This window comes from Sparus aurata, chromosome 18, assembly GCF_900880675.1.
Source record: "Sparus aurata chromosome 18, fSpaAur1.1, whole genome shotgun sequence".
Lineage (NCBI taxonomy): Eukaryota > Metazoa > Chordata > Actinopteri > Spariformes > Sparidae > Sparus > Sparus aurata.
The window spans coordinates 8,118,499-8,134,450 of record NC_044204.1 but is presented as its reverse complement, the minus strand read 5'-3'; the positions used below and the strand labels follow the sequence as shown (position 1 = coordinate 8,134,450).

The 15,952-nt window shown below is 41.5% G+C and overlaps 1 protein-coding gene across 1 annotated transcript; it reads left to right on the top strand.

The window, feature by feature from the left end:
• The first annotated feature begins 6,921 nt into the window (after nucleotides 1-6,921).
• LOC115568331 (DNA damage-inducible transcript 4-like protein) lies at nucleotides 6,922-8,538 on the top strand. Its single transcript, XM_030395524.1, has 2 exons — nucleotides 6,922-7,191; nucleotides 7,727-8,538. The coding sequence occupies exons 1-2, from the start codon at nucleotides 7,089-7,091 to the stop codon at nucleotides 8,170-8,172; spliced, it is 549 nt and encodes a 182-aa protein (XP_030251384.1). The 5' UTR covers nucleotides 6,922-7,088; the 3' UTR covers nucleotides 8,173-8,538.
• Nucleotides 8,539-15,952: the final 7,414 nt, after the last annotated feature.

Genomic DNA, 15,952 nt, shown 5'->3' with positions numbered 1-15,952 from the left:
AAAAAGAGCTGGCTCTTTCGGCTCCCAACTGGCTCCTCAGATTTTTTTGCTTTAAATTAATGTATTACCAAATATAATGAAACATGATGTGTAAAATGAATACCTAATGTACAAAACATACATTATATCAAATGTTTATTAATTATATGGCTTATTATACTCAACACGGAACAGAGCTACAAAAAATACATTTTAAAGTACATAGCCTTTTGCACAAACTGTGTCATAGAGCTCTGGTTTGTAGGTCCAGGTGGTTGTGGTGGTGTTGTAGACACTGTAGAGGCTGCAGCAGCAGCAACAGCTGCAGTAGACAAACTGGCACCTTCATTAGCAGCAGGTTCACTTACTTGTCTTTTGTCTTCCAACTGTACTGATGGATGTACAGTTCTAATATGCCTGTGCAGGTTATTTGTAGAGCCTGCTACATGTGAGATTTTAACTAGTGATGGGAATTCCGGCTCTTTTAAGAGAGCCGGTTCTTATGGCTCGGCTCACTAAAAAGAGCTGGCTCTTTCGGCTCCCAAGTGGCTCCTCAGATTTTTTTGTTGCTTAAATTAATTTATTACCAAAAATAATGAAAAATGATGTGAAAATGAATTACTGTTGTAAAAAACATACATTATATCAAATGATTATTATTTATATGGCTTATTATACTCAGCATGGAACAGAGTGCTACAAAGAATACATTTTAAAGTACATGGCCTTTTGCACAAACTGTGTCATAGAGCTCTGGTTGTAGAGAGCTCTGTGTAGAGTCTACTCCATATGAGATTTTAACCTTGCATACTCAACACTCAATTTTCCTGCATTTCCTGCTGACACTCATTTTCTCACCTTTCCAGCGCGTTGTCTCTGTAGTGGCTGCTCTCTCTCTCCCTCTCTCTCTCTCTCTCTCTCTCTCTGTCTCCCGCTCTCTCTCTCTGTAAGCCCCGCCCCTCCTGCTCAGTGCGGACACACAGACAGCGCCACACGTCATGTAGTTGACCAATCACGTGCGGCTTGAACAGAAAAAAAAATAGAGGAAAAAACAAAAATCAAAGCGGCTCCAGCTCCCAGACAGGAGCCGGCTCCGGTCGTTCATTTCAAAGAGCCGGCTCTAAGAGCCGTTTCATTCGCGACCGACACATCACGGCAAGCCAATCAGAAGCCTCTTTCACACTGCCGTTTGCATGCGGAGATCCTGCGCCAATTCTCCGCACCCTCCTCTGTGTGAAAGTTTAGATGCGGAGAGGGAGGAAATTTCGCTCCGGCGCTGATCCGCCTCTGGAGGTAGTATCAGGGCCGCATTATTGGTGAGCCGTCCCAGTATGAACGGATAATCCGGAGGCGCGGAGCGAGGGCGTGTCGGTCTGACAGTCTGATAACTGCACAGGTACTTCACTCAACTAAATACAGAGAAATGTCCCACAAAGCAACGTTACAGGACCGAACAAAAGTAACGTAGTAACTGTAACTGTCTTTGGCAACTTATATGAGGAAAACAAATACAACAGCTGTATGTGCAGAAGCGTCTGTCCTCCTGTCTGTCCTCCTGTCCGTCCTCCGCCTGTCCTCACGACCCTTCGTCACATTTCTGCTCAAAAAACTGCGTTTGTCACCAGCAAAAAACTTTAACTCGCCGAGTGTCTGTGATGAAAATAAATCACCGCGACCGTCAGCCCTCCGGACCGAGACTTCAGGGAGCAATTCCCCCAGAAAACCGCCTCCGTCCCAGGAGTGCCAGAGTCAGACAGCGTCCTGTTTACTGATGGTGATTATGTATAATTATGTAGCCTAATTTAGCGCGAAAAACTTAACTGTCACTTTCCAAGATGTTTGGTGGGTCAGGATCTCAATCACTACACATTATAACAGCATCCATATGATTATAAACTGTCCGGATTTTGGATTAACGGGGGAACACCTAGGGAAACACCGACGTCATCAACATGACGTGTACCGTCACGCCTCTTTAGGAGCCGCAGCGCCGGCTTTCTGTGTGAATTACAGATGTGAAGGCGGAGATGCTTCGCTCTGTGTGAATCAACATCTGCAGAGAATTGCCGAACCACCGCTCCGTAGATACATACTTGCCAACATTGGGTTGTGAAAAATAGGGAGATTTTTTCCATCGGTGTATCGGCCCAAGTAACAAGGTTCCTTCGCCAGGTGTGCGATTTATTTGTCATAATTTCTTGCCTTGTATTTTAAACCACACATGTCCAAAATTCTTAGAACAGTGTTTCCCCTAATTTTTTTTATAGCAGCTGTGCTCTGAGTTGATAACCTAGCAACACTAGGGGGGTCTGGGGGCATGCTCCCCCCCAGAATTTTTTTTTAAAAATGACCCTTTAAATCTAACCTACTCGTGAGATTTTTTAAAAAAAAAATCATTTTCAGAATTTCAGAATCAGAATCTAAGACATGAGACAAAATAGTGTAGAAGCTGACATTGCTGCTTGAAAATATGTTAACATCCTGAGCAGTTCAGAAGTCAGTGAGCCACATGCCATGGAAGCTATTGAGAAATAATTCATAATATTTATCATCATAATTCATCATAATTTCTGCATATTAATATTCATATTAAATAGAGGAAGCACTAAAATATAATAACAATAGGTGTCTTACTCGTCCAGTTTACTGATACAATCTGCAGCTGGTTTGGAGTCACTGGGTCACATGACATGAAAGATATTCTAAAAAACAGCAGTTATTTTGTATTAATATATTTATGCTAAGTAATTTAATGACGGTCCCTAAATCAGTCTCCAGTGATTCAGCGCGAGGCTCTGAGAGGTGAGCTGACCGTCCTCCTGCTGCTGACACTGGGAGAACCTCAGTAAAGTCTCAGCTGGACCCGAGTAGATATCCACAGAATATCCAAACTGAAACTAACTTCACCCCGGTTCGATGAGTCGCCTGTTGCAGCCTTTGAATAGGATGACGAGGATTTCAGTCACTCAACTTCAACGGTGACTTGTAGAAATTATACAAATAGCAGTAATGACAATAATAATCGATTTCAAGATAACTTGGGGTGTGGTGCTTTCACTGTGTGCAACTTAAATTCGCCATTCGCTCGTGATATTAAACAGACAAAAATCACGTCATCATCAAAATCAAATGATTTTGGCAGGCCAGGGTTGTCAGATACTGCAACAAATATAGGGACACAATCTTACTTGTTTCCTTTACTGTAAAATCGGGAGATTAACAGGAGAAATTACTGACCGGGAGCGTCGAGGGAGATAGGGTTAAAAATCGGGAGTCTCCCGCGTGAATCGGGAGAGTTGGCAACTATGTAGATAATGCGGAGAGGCTGTTTAAAAACGGCTAGTGACAGCGTTGGCTCAGCATGTCATGACATGTTTCATGCCTTTTTCAAAGAAAAATAAAATAAAATTTATATTATATAGGTCTTTTTTATATAAAAAAAATATTTCATGTTATTGGTCAAAATTGTAGTTTGTAAATTGAGTAGTTAAACTACATAAAATGACCCAAAAAGTAGTTGAATTACTTGATGCAGCACAAAATATGAATGTAGTTTAACTACCAGCAAGTTACAGCAAATTGTAGTTAAGCTATGTAGTTCAGCTACATGTAGTTTACGTCTCCCCAACACTGTGTGTGTGAGAAGTGATGCCAGGTTATAGAGGTTAGTTGCACACAGAGACCCTGAGCCTGTGTGACGCATCATTTGAATAATGTCGAATCGTCTCTTCTCCCTCTTGGCCCTCCGGCAGTAGAGTTGGCTGGCTGTATCTTGCTGCTGCTGCAGATATTCTCTGAAGAGCTTCATCAGCCGTTATGTTGTCATTAAAGGACAGCTTTTTGAATCATGGGTCAAGCATGCTGGTTTCTGTGAGATTACTATTGTATTCAATTCCGTGGAACTTTCTTTCCATGGATGAACAGAGAGCAGCCACTAACTAACACATATTAAAAAAAGAGTAAACAATTACTGTTAGAATTATGCTTTGTTTTATTTAGCAGTATATATTATTATTTCCATTCATGTCTAATCTGATTTTCATACCAATGATGCAACAACAACAACAACAACTAATGAAAATGATAATAATCATTGAAGAATAATAATAATAACAATAATAATAATGTGATAACATTTGTACACTGTACCTGTCTGCACTGATCTCCACTGTGACCTGCTCAAATGGCTCCAGAACAGTGCATGCCTCCTGCAGTACCTCCTATTCCTCTTGGCTCAGAGCATTGACAGGTTCATTGATGACAGCCAGGGTAGAGATGACTGCATCCTTGGACTCCAGAATCCATTTTAGCATATGAAAGTTTGAGTTCCAACTTGTAATACATTCCTGTTTGGGCCTCAGCTCAGGCATGCCCATCTGTTGTTGAGTAGATTTGAGCTTCTCTGTGGCTGTTGTGGAAGAATTCCACCATCGCCTTCACTTGGTCCACAGTGGGCTTCATCACCTTCAGAGCATCTCTTACACCAAATTAACTGTGTGTGCAAGACATGGGTGGTGGGTCCATTTCAGGATTTCAATTGCTTTTGTTATGTTGGCTGCATTGTCACCAACACAGCGAACCACTTTGTTTTCCACGTCGAACTCTTTTGCCACTTTGAGCAGCTCTTCTGCTAAGTTTTCAGAAGTGTGTCAGTCAATGAAAAAATCAATCCAGAAGACAGGACACCATTTTGTAATTTTCAACAAAGTGGCATGTAACTGACATGTAGGATGTGGTGGTTCGGGATGTCCAGCAGTCAGTAGTCAGGCAAACTGCTGTGGCTTTTTTAACTCTCTCTTGCAGTGAAGCACGTTCTTTGTCTTATAGGCTTGGGATAATTTTTTGGGAGAGTTTTCCTGCTTGGAATTGCATACATTGGATTGAGAGCATGAGTAAAGCTTTTGAATCCTTTGTCATCCACGATCGAAGATAGTTGGAAATCAGATGCAACCATTTCAGCCAATTCCTCATCAATTGTGTTCTCTCTTACTGAGGTCATTGCTTTTTACAAAAATTGTCTCATCGAGCTCTGGGTTGGAGGTCAAGGTGGTTGTGGTGATGCACTGGATGTAGACACTGACGCAGCAGCAACAGTTGCAGTAGACGAACTGGCACCTTCAGTAGTTGCAGGTTCACTTGCCTGTCTCTTTTCCTGTAACTGCACTGATGGATGTACGGTTCTTATATGTCTGTGCAGGTTATTTGCAGAGCCTGCTCTATATGATATTTTCACCTTGCATACTCTACACTTTGCGTTAGTATTACCAATGTTATTGAAATGCATCCAAATTTTGCTTCGTTTCCTGCCGTCACTCATATTGTCACCTTTCCAGCGTTGTCTCTGCAGCAGCTGTTCTCTTTCTCTCTCCCTCTCGCGTCTGCCTCTCTCCTCTATGTGTGCTGTGTCTGTAAGCCCCTCCCCCTCCTGCTCCTGCTCAGTGTGGACACACACATGCCACCACACATCAAGTAGTTGGCCAAACACGTGCAGCTTGAACAGGAAAAAATTAGAGAGAAAGAAAAAGAGAAGCGGCTCCGACTCCCAGACAGGAGCCGGCTCTAATCATTCACTTCAAAGAGCCGGCTCTAAGAGCCGTTTCGTTCACGACTGACACATCACTAGTTCTTTGGGCCGGCTGGGAATGCAGCTCGCAGCTCTACACAGCTGTTAGGCCCAGAAGAAGAGATCTTGAGGGCAGGCAGCTCCGTGGGGGGAAATGGAGAGGATAAGAAGCCCTCTCCATTTTCCTATAAGAAGTCGAAGGAGTAGAAGGCGTCGAGTGAGAGAGAAAGAACAAGGAAGGCGCTGGAGTTTTGACCATCTGATCAGAGGGGAGTCTGTCACCCTGACCAATAGTAGCTCAAAGCTGAATTTGCACCTAGGTGTGAAGAATGGGATATTCTGGGACACTGAGTTCAGTTCAGAGTCAATTTTGAAATCCACAATGAATTACTTCATCTGTGGGTCCCAACATTTCCACATATGTTGAATTAAACGCTTGCCTGGAGACAAATTGGCATTATCATATTTTCAGCTGAATGTCCATGCCCTCTAATTCTCTAGGTCAGGTATGCCCAAACTTCTTCCCATGGAGGGATTTATATCTGAAGTTTAAGAGTGGGCAACTACCCAAAGCAAGCACCTATTGTATTGTACAGTAAAAATGTAAAAATGGCACTTGGATCCAAAGTTCTTCTTCACTGATGGACTTCCAGCACACACTCTGCACACCGTGCTCATGAAAAATAATAAATATTTGAGGATCCCGCACATTTAAGAGGAAGGTATAAAGTAGCAGAGAAAGGAAATACTTATGTAAAGTACCTGAAAATGGAACAATTAAGAACTTCACTTTACTGCGGATGGGTTATCTGTAATCATTAATTATCTGTATCGGTATGTGCCCTGAAAACACTTGCTTTTCATCTACCCCTCATTATTAACAAATAAATGTGTTTGTTTAGTGAAACGTAAGTGAACAGAGATCTGTTAGGTAGCTTTAATTGACTCCGCATCACATCAGATAATCATAGCCTATGTTTTGGATGAGAATTTCTATATGTAGTATTTAGTGACAAAACAATAATTATAAGTAAGGCATAATTTGAAGAATGAGCTCTGATGCTATTTGTGATGCTAGTGGCCGGTACAGCTAGGTGGCTATTGCTGTAAAATAACCCCCCACTCTCAAAATAATGACAAATAAAAACAAATACAAGTTATTGGTCCTGTAATTCTGCAGTATCAGTGCCATAGAGTTAACTCTATCACTCTGTGCAGTATGTGACCAATAGTTACCTCTCTACGTCACAGCTGTCGGCTCGCTCCTCCTCCCTCTGTGAGATGTCAGGGCATGTCGCGTGAGCTGCCAGGAACTTTCTGGACTGCCGCGTTAGCCCCGCCCACATGTGAGCGGCTCAGCTGATGCAACCTGCCGGTATAAAAGCCTCCGCTGCCCCTCGACAGCCGCTCTGCTCACCTTTACTCAATACATGGAGAAGACACACACCACTCGCTTGGAGGAGAAACCGGAGCTTCACGAACAGGAATCGGGACGGTGTATACCACGGCTCTGCTCTTCTTTTCGGAGGAAGAAAGCGTCGTAGAGATGATTGGAAAGTATTTCTCCCAGCTCACCTCCCCGGGCACGAGGAGCCCCTCAGCCCGGCGGGGAAGCGTCGAAAGCTGCGATGAGACGGAAAACTCTCCATGTAAGTTGTTTTTAAATAGCTGAATGTAGATTTTGTGAGTGATAGACAATAAGAAACGGCAAAAATTTGAATTTAAAAAGTCAGTGTACTTAGTTGTAATATTTTTTTTTAATAGTTAAATAGTAGTAAGAGTTTGAATAGTTGTAATATTAATGCGCTGACGTTAAAGTAACCACATAGAGACTAGAACTATATGACTTGGCAGAAGAGCAGGAGAATAAGCTGACCTCTCTGTTGAGGATGTTTCTGATGTAACTGATGTTGGTCTTGAATCAGCTGATGTCATGCTGAGATGTTCACACTGCTTCTGCTCTCAGCTGCTGATACAAAGACCTGACTCTGATGATTTAGTGCAGTGTTGCAAGACATTCATCATGTGATAAATGTAATGAGTAAAAGTACATTTGATAGGGCAAAGGGTCAAACTTATGAATTTATTTATGACACACTAGAATTGCATTTGAGTTTCAGCATACATAAAACTTTTAATTTTGTAGACTGATTTATTCTAACAACACTCTTTCTTTTTTTACAGTTGCCAACATGGATGCAGGTTTGGAGCATGAAGAGCGGCTCCTTCAGCAGCATGTGACCCGGCAGATCGAGCTCTGTCTCACAGAGGCTAAAGCTTCCACCCTCCACTGCCAGGTGCTGCTGCTTCCTCGCCAGATGACTACAAGGGTGGGACAGGACGTGGTGCGCTCCTCGGCTGATGAGCCCTGCGGGCTCCAGGGCGCCTGCATCAAGGTCTACGTAGAGCACAAAGATGGCCTGAAGTCTTTGGGGCGCATCTTCCCAGACCGAAGTGTCACCCCAACATTTGAACTGTCCGTGATCTTCAAGGCGGACAAGGAGGACGGCTGGCCGGCCCTCATGCAAATCTTTGATACCAGCAAAGTGTTAAAGCTGAGACCAGAGTACCGGCTGGTGAAGAGGAAGCTCTACTCCTCTGCCAGCCCGATCATTCATGATTTTAGCTAGAATCTAAACGCATCCATTGTTCCCTCTTCCTTTCTTTTTTTGTGTGAAGTTTATTCTCAGCTTCATCTTACATGTACAGGCTACATGCACAAGGTGTGGCCTGTACTGCACTGGAAAATGCTGGAGTTTCCAAGGAAGTGGACTGTTCTTTATTTCATGTATGGATGTCATGGAGCACGAGGTCCCACTGCTTGTTTTCCTACTGTAGCCCACGTGACGACAGTATTTTGCACAGAATGGTTGAATGTTAAAGTGTACACTGTAGACATGGAAACTTCCTTGCAGGAATGGGCAGGTCTCACTCCTGAAGTGTGCTGTACTTGTATTATTTATGCAATTGTAAAATACATTTTGTTTACACTATAATCTTGTTTGTCCTGTGTTTGTGTTTGAATATACATCTATGTTGCAGTGTATATGGATGGACATTTTCTACTAACAATTATGGGGCCACATCCTCAATGACTGTCTTCTTACGTCTTTATTCACCACTTGTTTGCAAGGAAGGCTGATTACACAAGATGATTTCAATAAGCCCATTTAGAAAACTGAAGGCAGCTGGTGATGACAGACTTCTAAGAAAGCGAACGCTGCAAGTCATGTTACCAAAGAAATCTCTCTACCAAGTGAAACATTCTGAGGTGAACGACTAGGTGCTGATCCAAGACCTCCAACTAAATTTAACTGCAACTAAACATCAGACACCATTTTAGTTTTAGATCAAATAATCTTTTTATTTAGCAAATGTACAACAGAACACATGATACATGTCTCGTCTACCCAAACACAAAACTCTACATGATCCATCTCACAGGTACAAAACTTGTTTTTGTCCTCCTATCTAACACACACTACACAAACATGTTTCTTACGGTATTTACATAGCACACTGTGGCCGTACCTAAGTGATGAGTAGGGATGCATCAGCACTACTTCAGCAACAACAATCCTCACATATGATGTTTCAGCGCACTAACACATTCAAACTATACTGCAGACCACTTCACAAAGAATATATTTAGTTTTCAGAAATCTACCTTTAAAAGCAGTTACTGGTTTCCATTAATTTCACCACAACTGTGACATTTATGTGAGGATGGGTCATTGATCAAGTCACTATTTCCTTACTTGCTGTTTTTCCGTCAAAGTTGCGTCATCATTACATGGTGGTACACCTCTGAGCTTGTACGCATAATCAGTCAAATAAAACTAAAGTTTTAAAAGTCAAAGTACCAAACGCAGGAAAATGTCGCCTGTGGCTGTTAGACTAATATATTTTAAATCACTGGATTATTATGACTCTTGCATTAATATAAAAGCTGGATTTCTGTATCGTACTGCTACTTATGATTATTTTCACTGTGGAATTATGGATTATTTTCTCCTTTAATTGATTGTTTTTAAAGGTCATGATGTTAAGTATACTGTCAGTGCTAAAAAAATCAAAAACGTAAAAAAACAAACAAACAAAACAAACAAACACATGCATTTCAACAGTTCCATGATAGCTAGCCTGCATTCTGGATTTAGACAACTAACATAATCAGTTTTCAGATGGCTGACAGTAAATGAATGCAACAACGAGATACGAACAGCCGTACCACACAGCTGATGTAACTTTAACAAACAATACCGCATTATTTACAGGGAGGGCTGACATCTCCACCAGTGTTCACACTTCTGCTCTTTATCACTTGATTTTTGAAGAAGAATGTTATATTTTCCTGAATGTAATGGAAACTCAGCGCGGCTTGATGCCAGGTAGTTAATCTAAAAACTAGTGCCTTGGAAAGCAGTCAGCAGTGATGTAAATGCAACTTGCAGTTAATGGGCTAAACATGGACAACACACGCAGACTTTTTCATTTATTACTAAGCAAAGCAGACAACAGCTAATAGTTTGGTGATGTCATCAGCTTCAGCTCCTTATCAAAAGAGGCAGAAAATCTGGTTGTTTAGATTTATGACAGCTTGTATTTGGATCTCAGATTTGTATTTGAGCAGTAATGATACTGGTATAGATTCAGTATCTTGGTCTCATTGCACATGCAGTACCAGCATTAATGTATCTGTGGTTCAACACAAGCAAATCTGAAAAGGCTTCTGTTACAAGCTTTTGCTCGTGATGTTTTTCCTTCTCTTTGCTCTTCCTCCTCTGCAGAAGGACATGACGAACCTTCTGAATGTCTCTTTGTCTCTTCAAGTGTCTCTGAGATCTCAGTCTATTTTTTAATTTTGAGGTCAGCCTCCATGGCACTACGGTGACCCCTGTTGTCTCTGTCCTGCAGCAGAGAGACAGATGAAAAAAAAACAGTGAAAAAGAAAGAGAGCAGGAGTGAAGGGAGGCCCTGTGGTGGGCCTCCTCACGCGATTGACCTCTGCATAAAAATACACAGCAAAGTCAACCTCGGAAGGCTTCCTCCCCAAATGAAGAACATAAAAAAAAACCATGATGATCAAAAACAAGAACAAAAAGGAGAAAAGAAAATTAGAACACACAGAGACACAGACACCCGCACGGAAACATAAAAACACAGGAAACCAGCATGGGATCCTTAACAGAAGGTCAACGGAAGCCTGGTGTCCAAACAGAACTTAAAAGTTAATGATGGTGACACAGACAGTGTGTTTCTGTGAAACCATCAGAGAGAGAAAGCGGGAGAGACAAGGCCCTTTACTTGTTTCCATATCACACATCTATACAGCAGAGTGTGGCTGGGTAATGCTGGTATTTTAAGTAGTTTTTTTGAGTATTACTGAGTATTTGATAACTAGGTGTAGTGGTTGGAGCAACGCTATCTCACATCTTGCCACCACGACTGTTGTAAAACCTGATGGACGAGACAGCGTCTTTCCACCAACAGGGAACACAAACAGGCCACAGAAATGTGTCAAGTCAATTCACAAGTCATTTTACAAGAGAGACTTCTGTATTTGTGTTTACTTTTGTCTAAGCTCTTCTCGCTGGGCGGGGCTGATGGTGAAAAAGATTATGTTATTTACCTGCATGCACCAATCAGGAAGTAGCATCATTTGAATCAAAGGGTGGTGACAGTTATGAAGTTATTATATTCATTCTACCAATAAAAGTGTAAAAGAGTGTTGAACTTTTCGTCTTCAAATGTGTCTTCGATTGTTTATTTAGTGATGAATATTTAGTGTCAGGGGCTTAATTCATTATTGTACACATAAAATTAAGACATTTGTTTTGGACGCTGTGTTAAAGATTTACAGTTTCAATAATTTTAACAGTTTTTACTCATAAGTATGGTGCGACTGATACTAGAGTTCTCTTATATTGGTATTTCGTAGTTTAGAATTTCTAACAAATCAATGTATCAGCCGATTGTAATATTATTTATTTATTTATCTATATATATTTTAAGTTGTGTGTTCTCATAAATCACACAACTGCAAAAATATTGATCAGGATCCTTTAGATTTGTTTTTGTGGCCGAGCAAGATTTGGCCATAGCAAACTATGGAAATGTCACAAATGACCACACACCTAGTTTGGGATTTCTTGTTTACTTTTGCAAAGAAAAAAAAATCCAAATCATACAAGGCAAATCACTGCATTACTGGAGGAGCCGCTTACTGCCTCTAACCGTAGCTACCATTGGCCAGTAAGCTCATTAAGCTGTGCAGCTAGCAGTCTGGCCTGGGGTCTCTGGGACAAGTGTTGGCATTTTCACTGCTTACACAGAAGCTTTCGACCGGGACGGGCTGGAGCTAGCTGGTTTGCATGCTCACTTCTCTGCAACACAAGAAATAGATATTTTTAACTCAGTCTTACATATTTTCCCCTTAAAAGCTTGAAAGGTGGCTTTTGTCAATATTAAGGCTATAATCTTTAATCATGTCTTTATGTCGGAACAGCCTAAATGCTCAGATGACAGGCCAGGAAGCACTCTGAAATGACCAAAAGGAAAGTGTTACATTGTTATTAAACATTTTCAGTTACATTATTATTGATTAACACCAATAACTGTGGGCATTTGTAAGGGCTTTAACAATAACTTAAATCCTTACAACTATCTTTGAAATCATTTTGCTTCCTTTAATGCCACTAGACTAGAAGAGAATGAGAGCTAGAAAAGAGATGAGAGGTGAAGACCGACGTGTACGTGTTTGTGTGTTGGGTTGAGACGAGTGTGTGTGGAGCGTGGCCTGGTTCTGGTGAAATCTGAGGGAGAACCTGAATACTTACAAAGAAAGAGAAGGAAAGCAGAAGAGGCTACTTGGTAACTGTCTTGTAGGAGGACAAACAACATTAAAATCCCCCATAAGGATTATATTAGGAGACATTGCACAAAGGAAAGTTAAAACTGTTGAGAGTTCAGAGATAAAAACATTTGATGGTTTGGGTGGTCTGTGCAGAACAGCAATAATGGTGGGTGTAGGTCCACAGAGCTTAACAGCCAGTAGTTTGAAAGAAGGACTGATCAGGTAGTGATGTTAGTTTTAGGGGCATTCACATGGAAATGCTTTTGTGTGTAAACGCACATGTTTTGCATCATTTTGGCCGATCGTCCACATGGATCCTGTAAACGCACTTTTTTGAAACCTGGTCTCAGGGTGGAAAATTTTGAAAACGTTGCCCTTGCGTTCTTGTTTGGACAGCAAATCTGCATACTTTGCGTATCGATGACGCCATCGCCCCACCCCTCGACCTCGAGCCTTCGACCTCTGAACCCCGCGACGTCTCATAAGAACAACAACAACAGTGGCGGACTACATGCTTGTGTTCGTGCCGCAGAAGATATTGAGCCTAATAGGGTTACTAGGGCAAAGTACTATGCTCCTCTGCCACTACGCTGAGCGGAAAAGGATTATGGACAGCCGACTAGCCATTTTCGTCTTCTTCTTGTTGTTTTTCGGTTTCTCCTTCTACTGTCTGTTGGTATACAGTGCGCAAGCTTTATGCAAATTTAGATGTAGGAAATCATTCTGTTGCTGCCAGGTTTACGCGAGACATAAATAGTCAAGCTTGTGATCTGCGATGAAGCCGCTGACCAGAGGACCTTTGTTGGTGACGGATCGGATGTTGTAGAGGGCGGAACTTATGACGGGTCGTAAACAGTCCCAGCGTCACCGCTACCACAGCTGTGGTTACGGCGAGATCCACAGTGAATGGACCTTGGTCACCGGAAAAGAAGGTCTCGGTGGAGCTGAAGAGCTCTTGGAGGTTCGTAGTTTGACCAGGCCGGTACAGTTCATCCGGTGAGTATCTCAGTTGGTTAGCAGTGGCAATGAAGGATAGCATGGTGGAAAGTGTGATCCACAACAGCATTTTGAGATTCACCATGGTTTCAGCTTAAATCCAGTATTTTGTAGAAAACAGATCAGCAAGCGAACAAACAAACTAAGTGTTGGAGTGAGCAGCGACAGCCAAACGCACCAGCGTTCACTCAGCCTATCGAAACAACACCCCAGCGAAATCGTGTTGTAATCAAAGCTAAAGGCGGTTAGAGTGTGTTAAACATTTTGATTTTAATAATAATAATAAGTATGATTAGTGGCATGGGAGAGTTATCATTGTTAAACAACCACCATTGTTGGTCAGTGTTTATCTTCGTGACTCTGGCAAAAATGTATTTGTCTCAACATTTTGCCATTACATTTAGTCAAGTTCAATGTCCTCCTCACTCTGATGTATCTGCTGATATTTCCCCAGCAGTTATAGAGACAGACCACCAAATGAAACACACTGTAACTATACTGTAAATAAATACCCAACTCAACAAAATAAAACCAAGGTCTAGTTTGTCGACATTTACGTACAGAATTGTTATATATTATATCTTTCATTTGATCCAATAAGCTTTCATTCAAAGTTTTGTATCAATAAATGTTTTATTTCCCGCAAAATTTGTCGTGGTCATAGGTAAATCAGGAGAACAAGATAAAAACAGAGGAAAAGTACAGGCAGACTGACGGCAGCAGAGCTCAGGTGTACAGGAGTGTGTTTTATGACTGTCTGACACCTGACACCACGCCTCTCTCTGAGCTTCTCACGTGCATCTCATGACCCGCACAGCTTTAGTTGAAACTGCTCGGCGAGGTTTCATCAGATTTGTTTATAGCGTCTGTCAGATCAACAGGGCAGCGGTGAGGGGAAGGACAGAGTCATCAGATGATCCCAATCACCCGGAATTATCAGCAGTTCATGAATACTGCGTGTTCAGATGATGTAACATGTACAGTTAAAAAAAAAAATAAATCTAGAAGTTATTTTAATGTAGTAAAAGAATGTGTAGAATATATTGACAAAGGTGTAGTGGTTTGAAAACACTGCTACTTTAGTTTTTCATCTTTCAGCTGATTGGCTGATTTCAGAAATAGGAACTCCACTTTTGACTCCAGCCAACTCTTGGGATAATGTTATTAACTTATAATAAAGTACTACACAATAATGATTTCAGATTTATTTATTTTTTTTACAGGCAATTAAGCCATTAAGAGTAACAAACTTTGTGGACTGTAGTTTAAACTGTTTTGAGTTTTTGCTGTAACAAACAGTACAAGTTTGTATGTCAATAACTTTCCTCTCAAGGCAGTTGTTTCATCAGGATGCTGAGATGGTTGTGTGTTTTGTCCATGTGACTACTTCATTAGATAAGGATTTTTAAAAACACAACAGTGACTCTCATCTGCAGACACGAGTTTTTGTCACTGCCACTACAACATGATCAGAAACAGGTCTGACCTGTTCGCCACCAAAAACACTTCGTCCCAGTCAGCTGACATCAGCTGACACATGGAGGATGGTGGATGGAGGACACTGACAGCATTGTGACACTGGCTGTACTAAAGGAGGAACAGTACACTGAATTGTTGGGGTTGAGATTATATTTTCGGACCCAAATGCAGACAGTGGAGACAGGAAGTAGTGAACAAGTGGTTTATTCGACAAACTGGTGCTAGAGGGTGATGTGGATATGATGACGGGGTTGCAGGTAGAGAGGCATGCCGGCAGGGAAGGAGGGTTGAATAGAGCCAGTGTGCAGGGACTAGGCCTGTCACGGTAGCAAATTTTGAGACCATTTTTTCAAATAATATAATGATAATGGCATAATAATGAAAGAACACCCTTTCAAAGATCAATAAACTTTTATTTCCAAAGAATATTTAACATTGGAATTGAAATGTGAAGAAGACATTTTAAATATCCAAAATGAATAAACAAAACAACCAAAAGCAATAAATAAAAAGGACTCTCAGTCTCTGTTAGCAACCCTAACCCTTTAGTATGTCGTCTTTCATGCGGTTGTACAGTTGTGGAATTGCCGTTTGTGACACGTATGTTCTCCCAGGCAATTCGTACCAGCTGTCAAATGTTTGCGGCATTTGTCATAATGCCAGCTTTTTGACAGTATTAAAGGGCTGCATCTCTTTAGCGATGTAACAAACTACACGGTCTGTGAGTGCGCACCATTTTGCACCGTCCTGTTTGTAATTTGTTTGTTGACTAAGACAGAGGGAAGACGGAGACGGCCCCTCTAGAGCTTTAGTTGAATTTTTTTTTTCCCAGCTGGGAAAATTGCATCGGATGATTACGCTTTATGTGCAGACGCATGTTTGTTGTATTGCCGCTTTGAGTTGCTACTGTTTTACAACAAATGCGACATACCGGCTCGTCCAGGATAAGTGGTTTACCACGGTCATTCGGTTTGAATCCGTAGTGCTCCCTAAATGCAGCTGTCGCGTTCGGCTTTGAAACCAATTCCATCTTTGTTTTTATTCCTCCAAATCTCAACTAGTGTTTTCTCTGGCTTGCT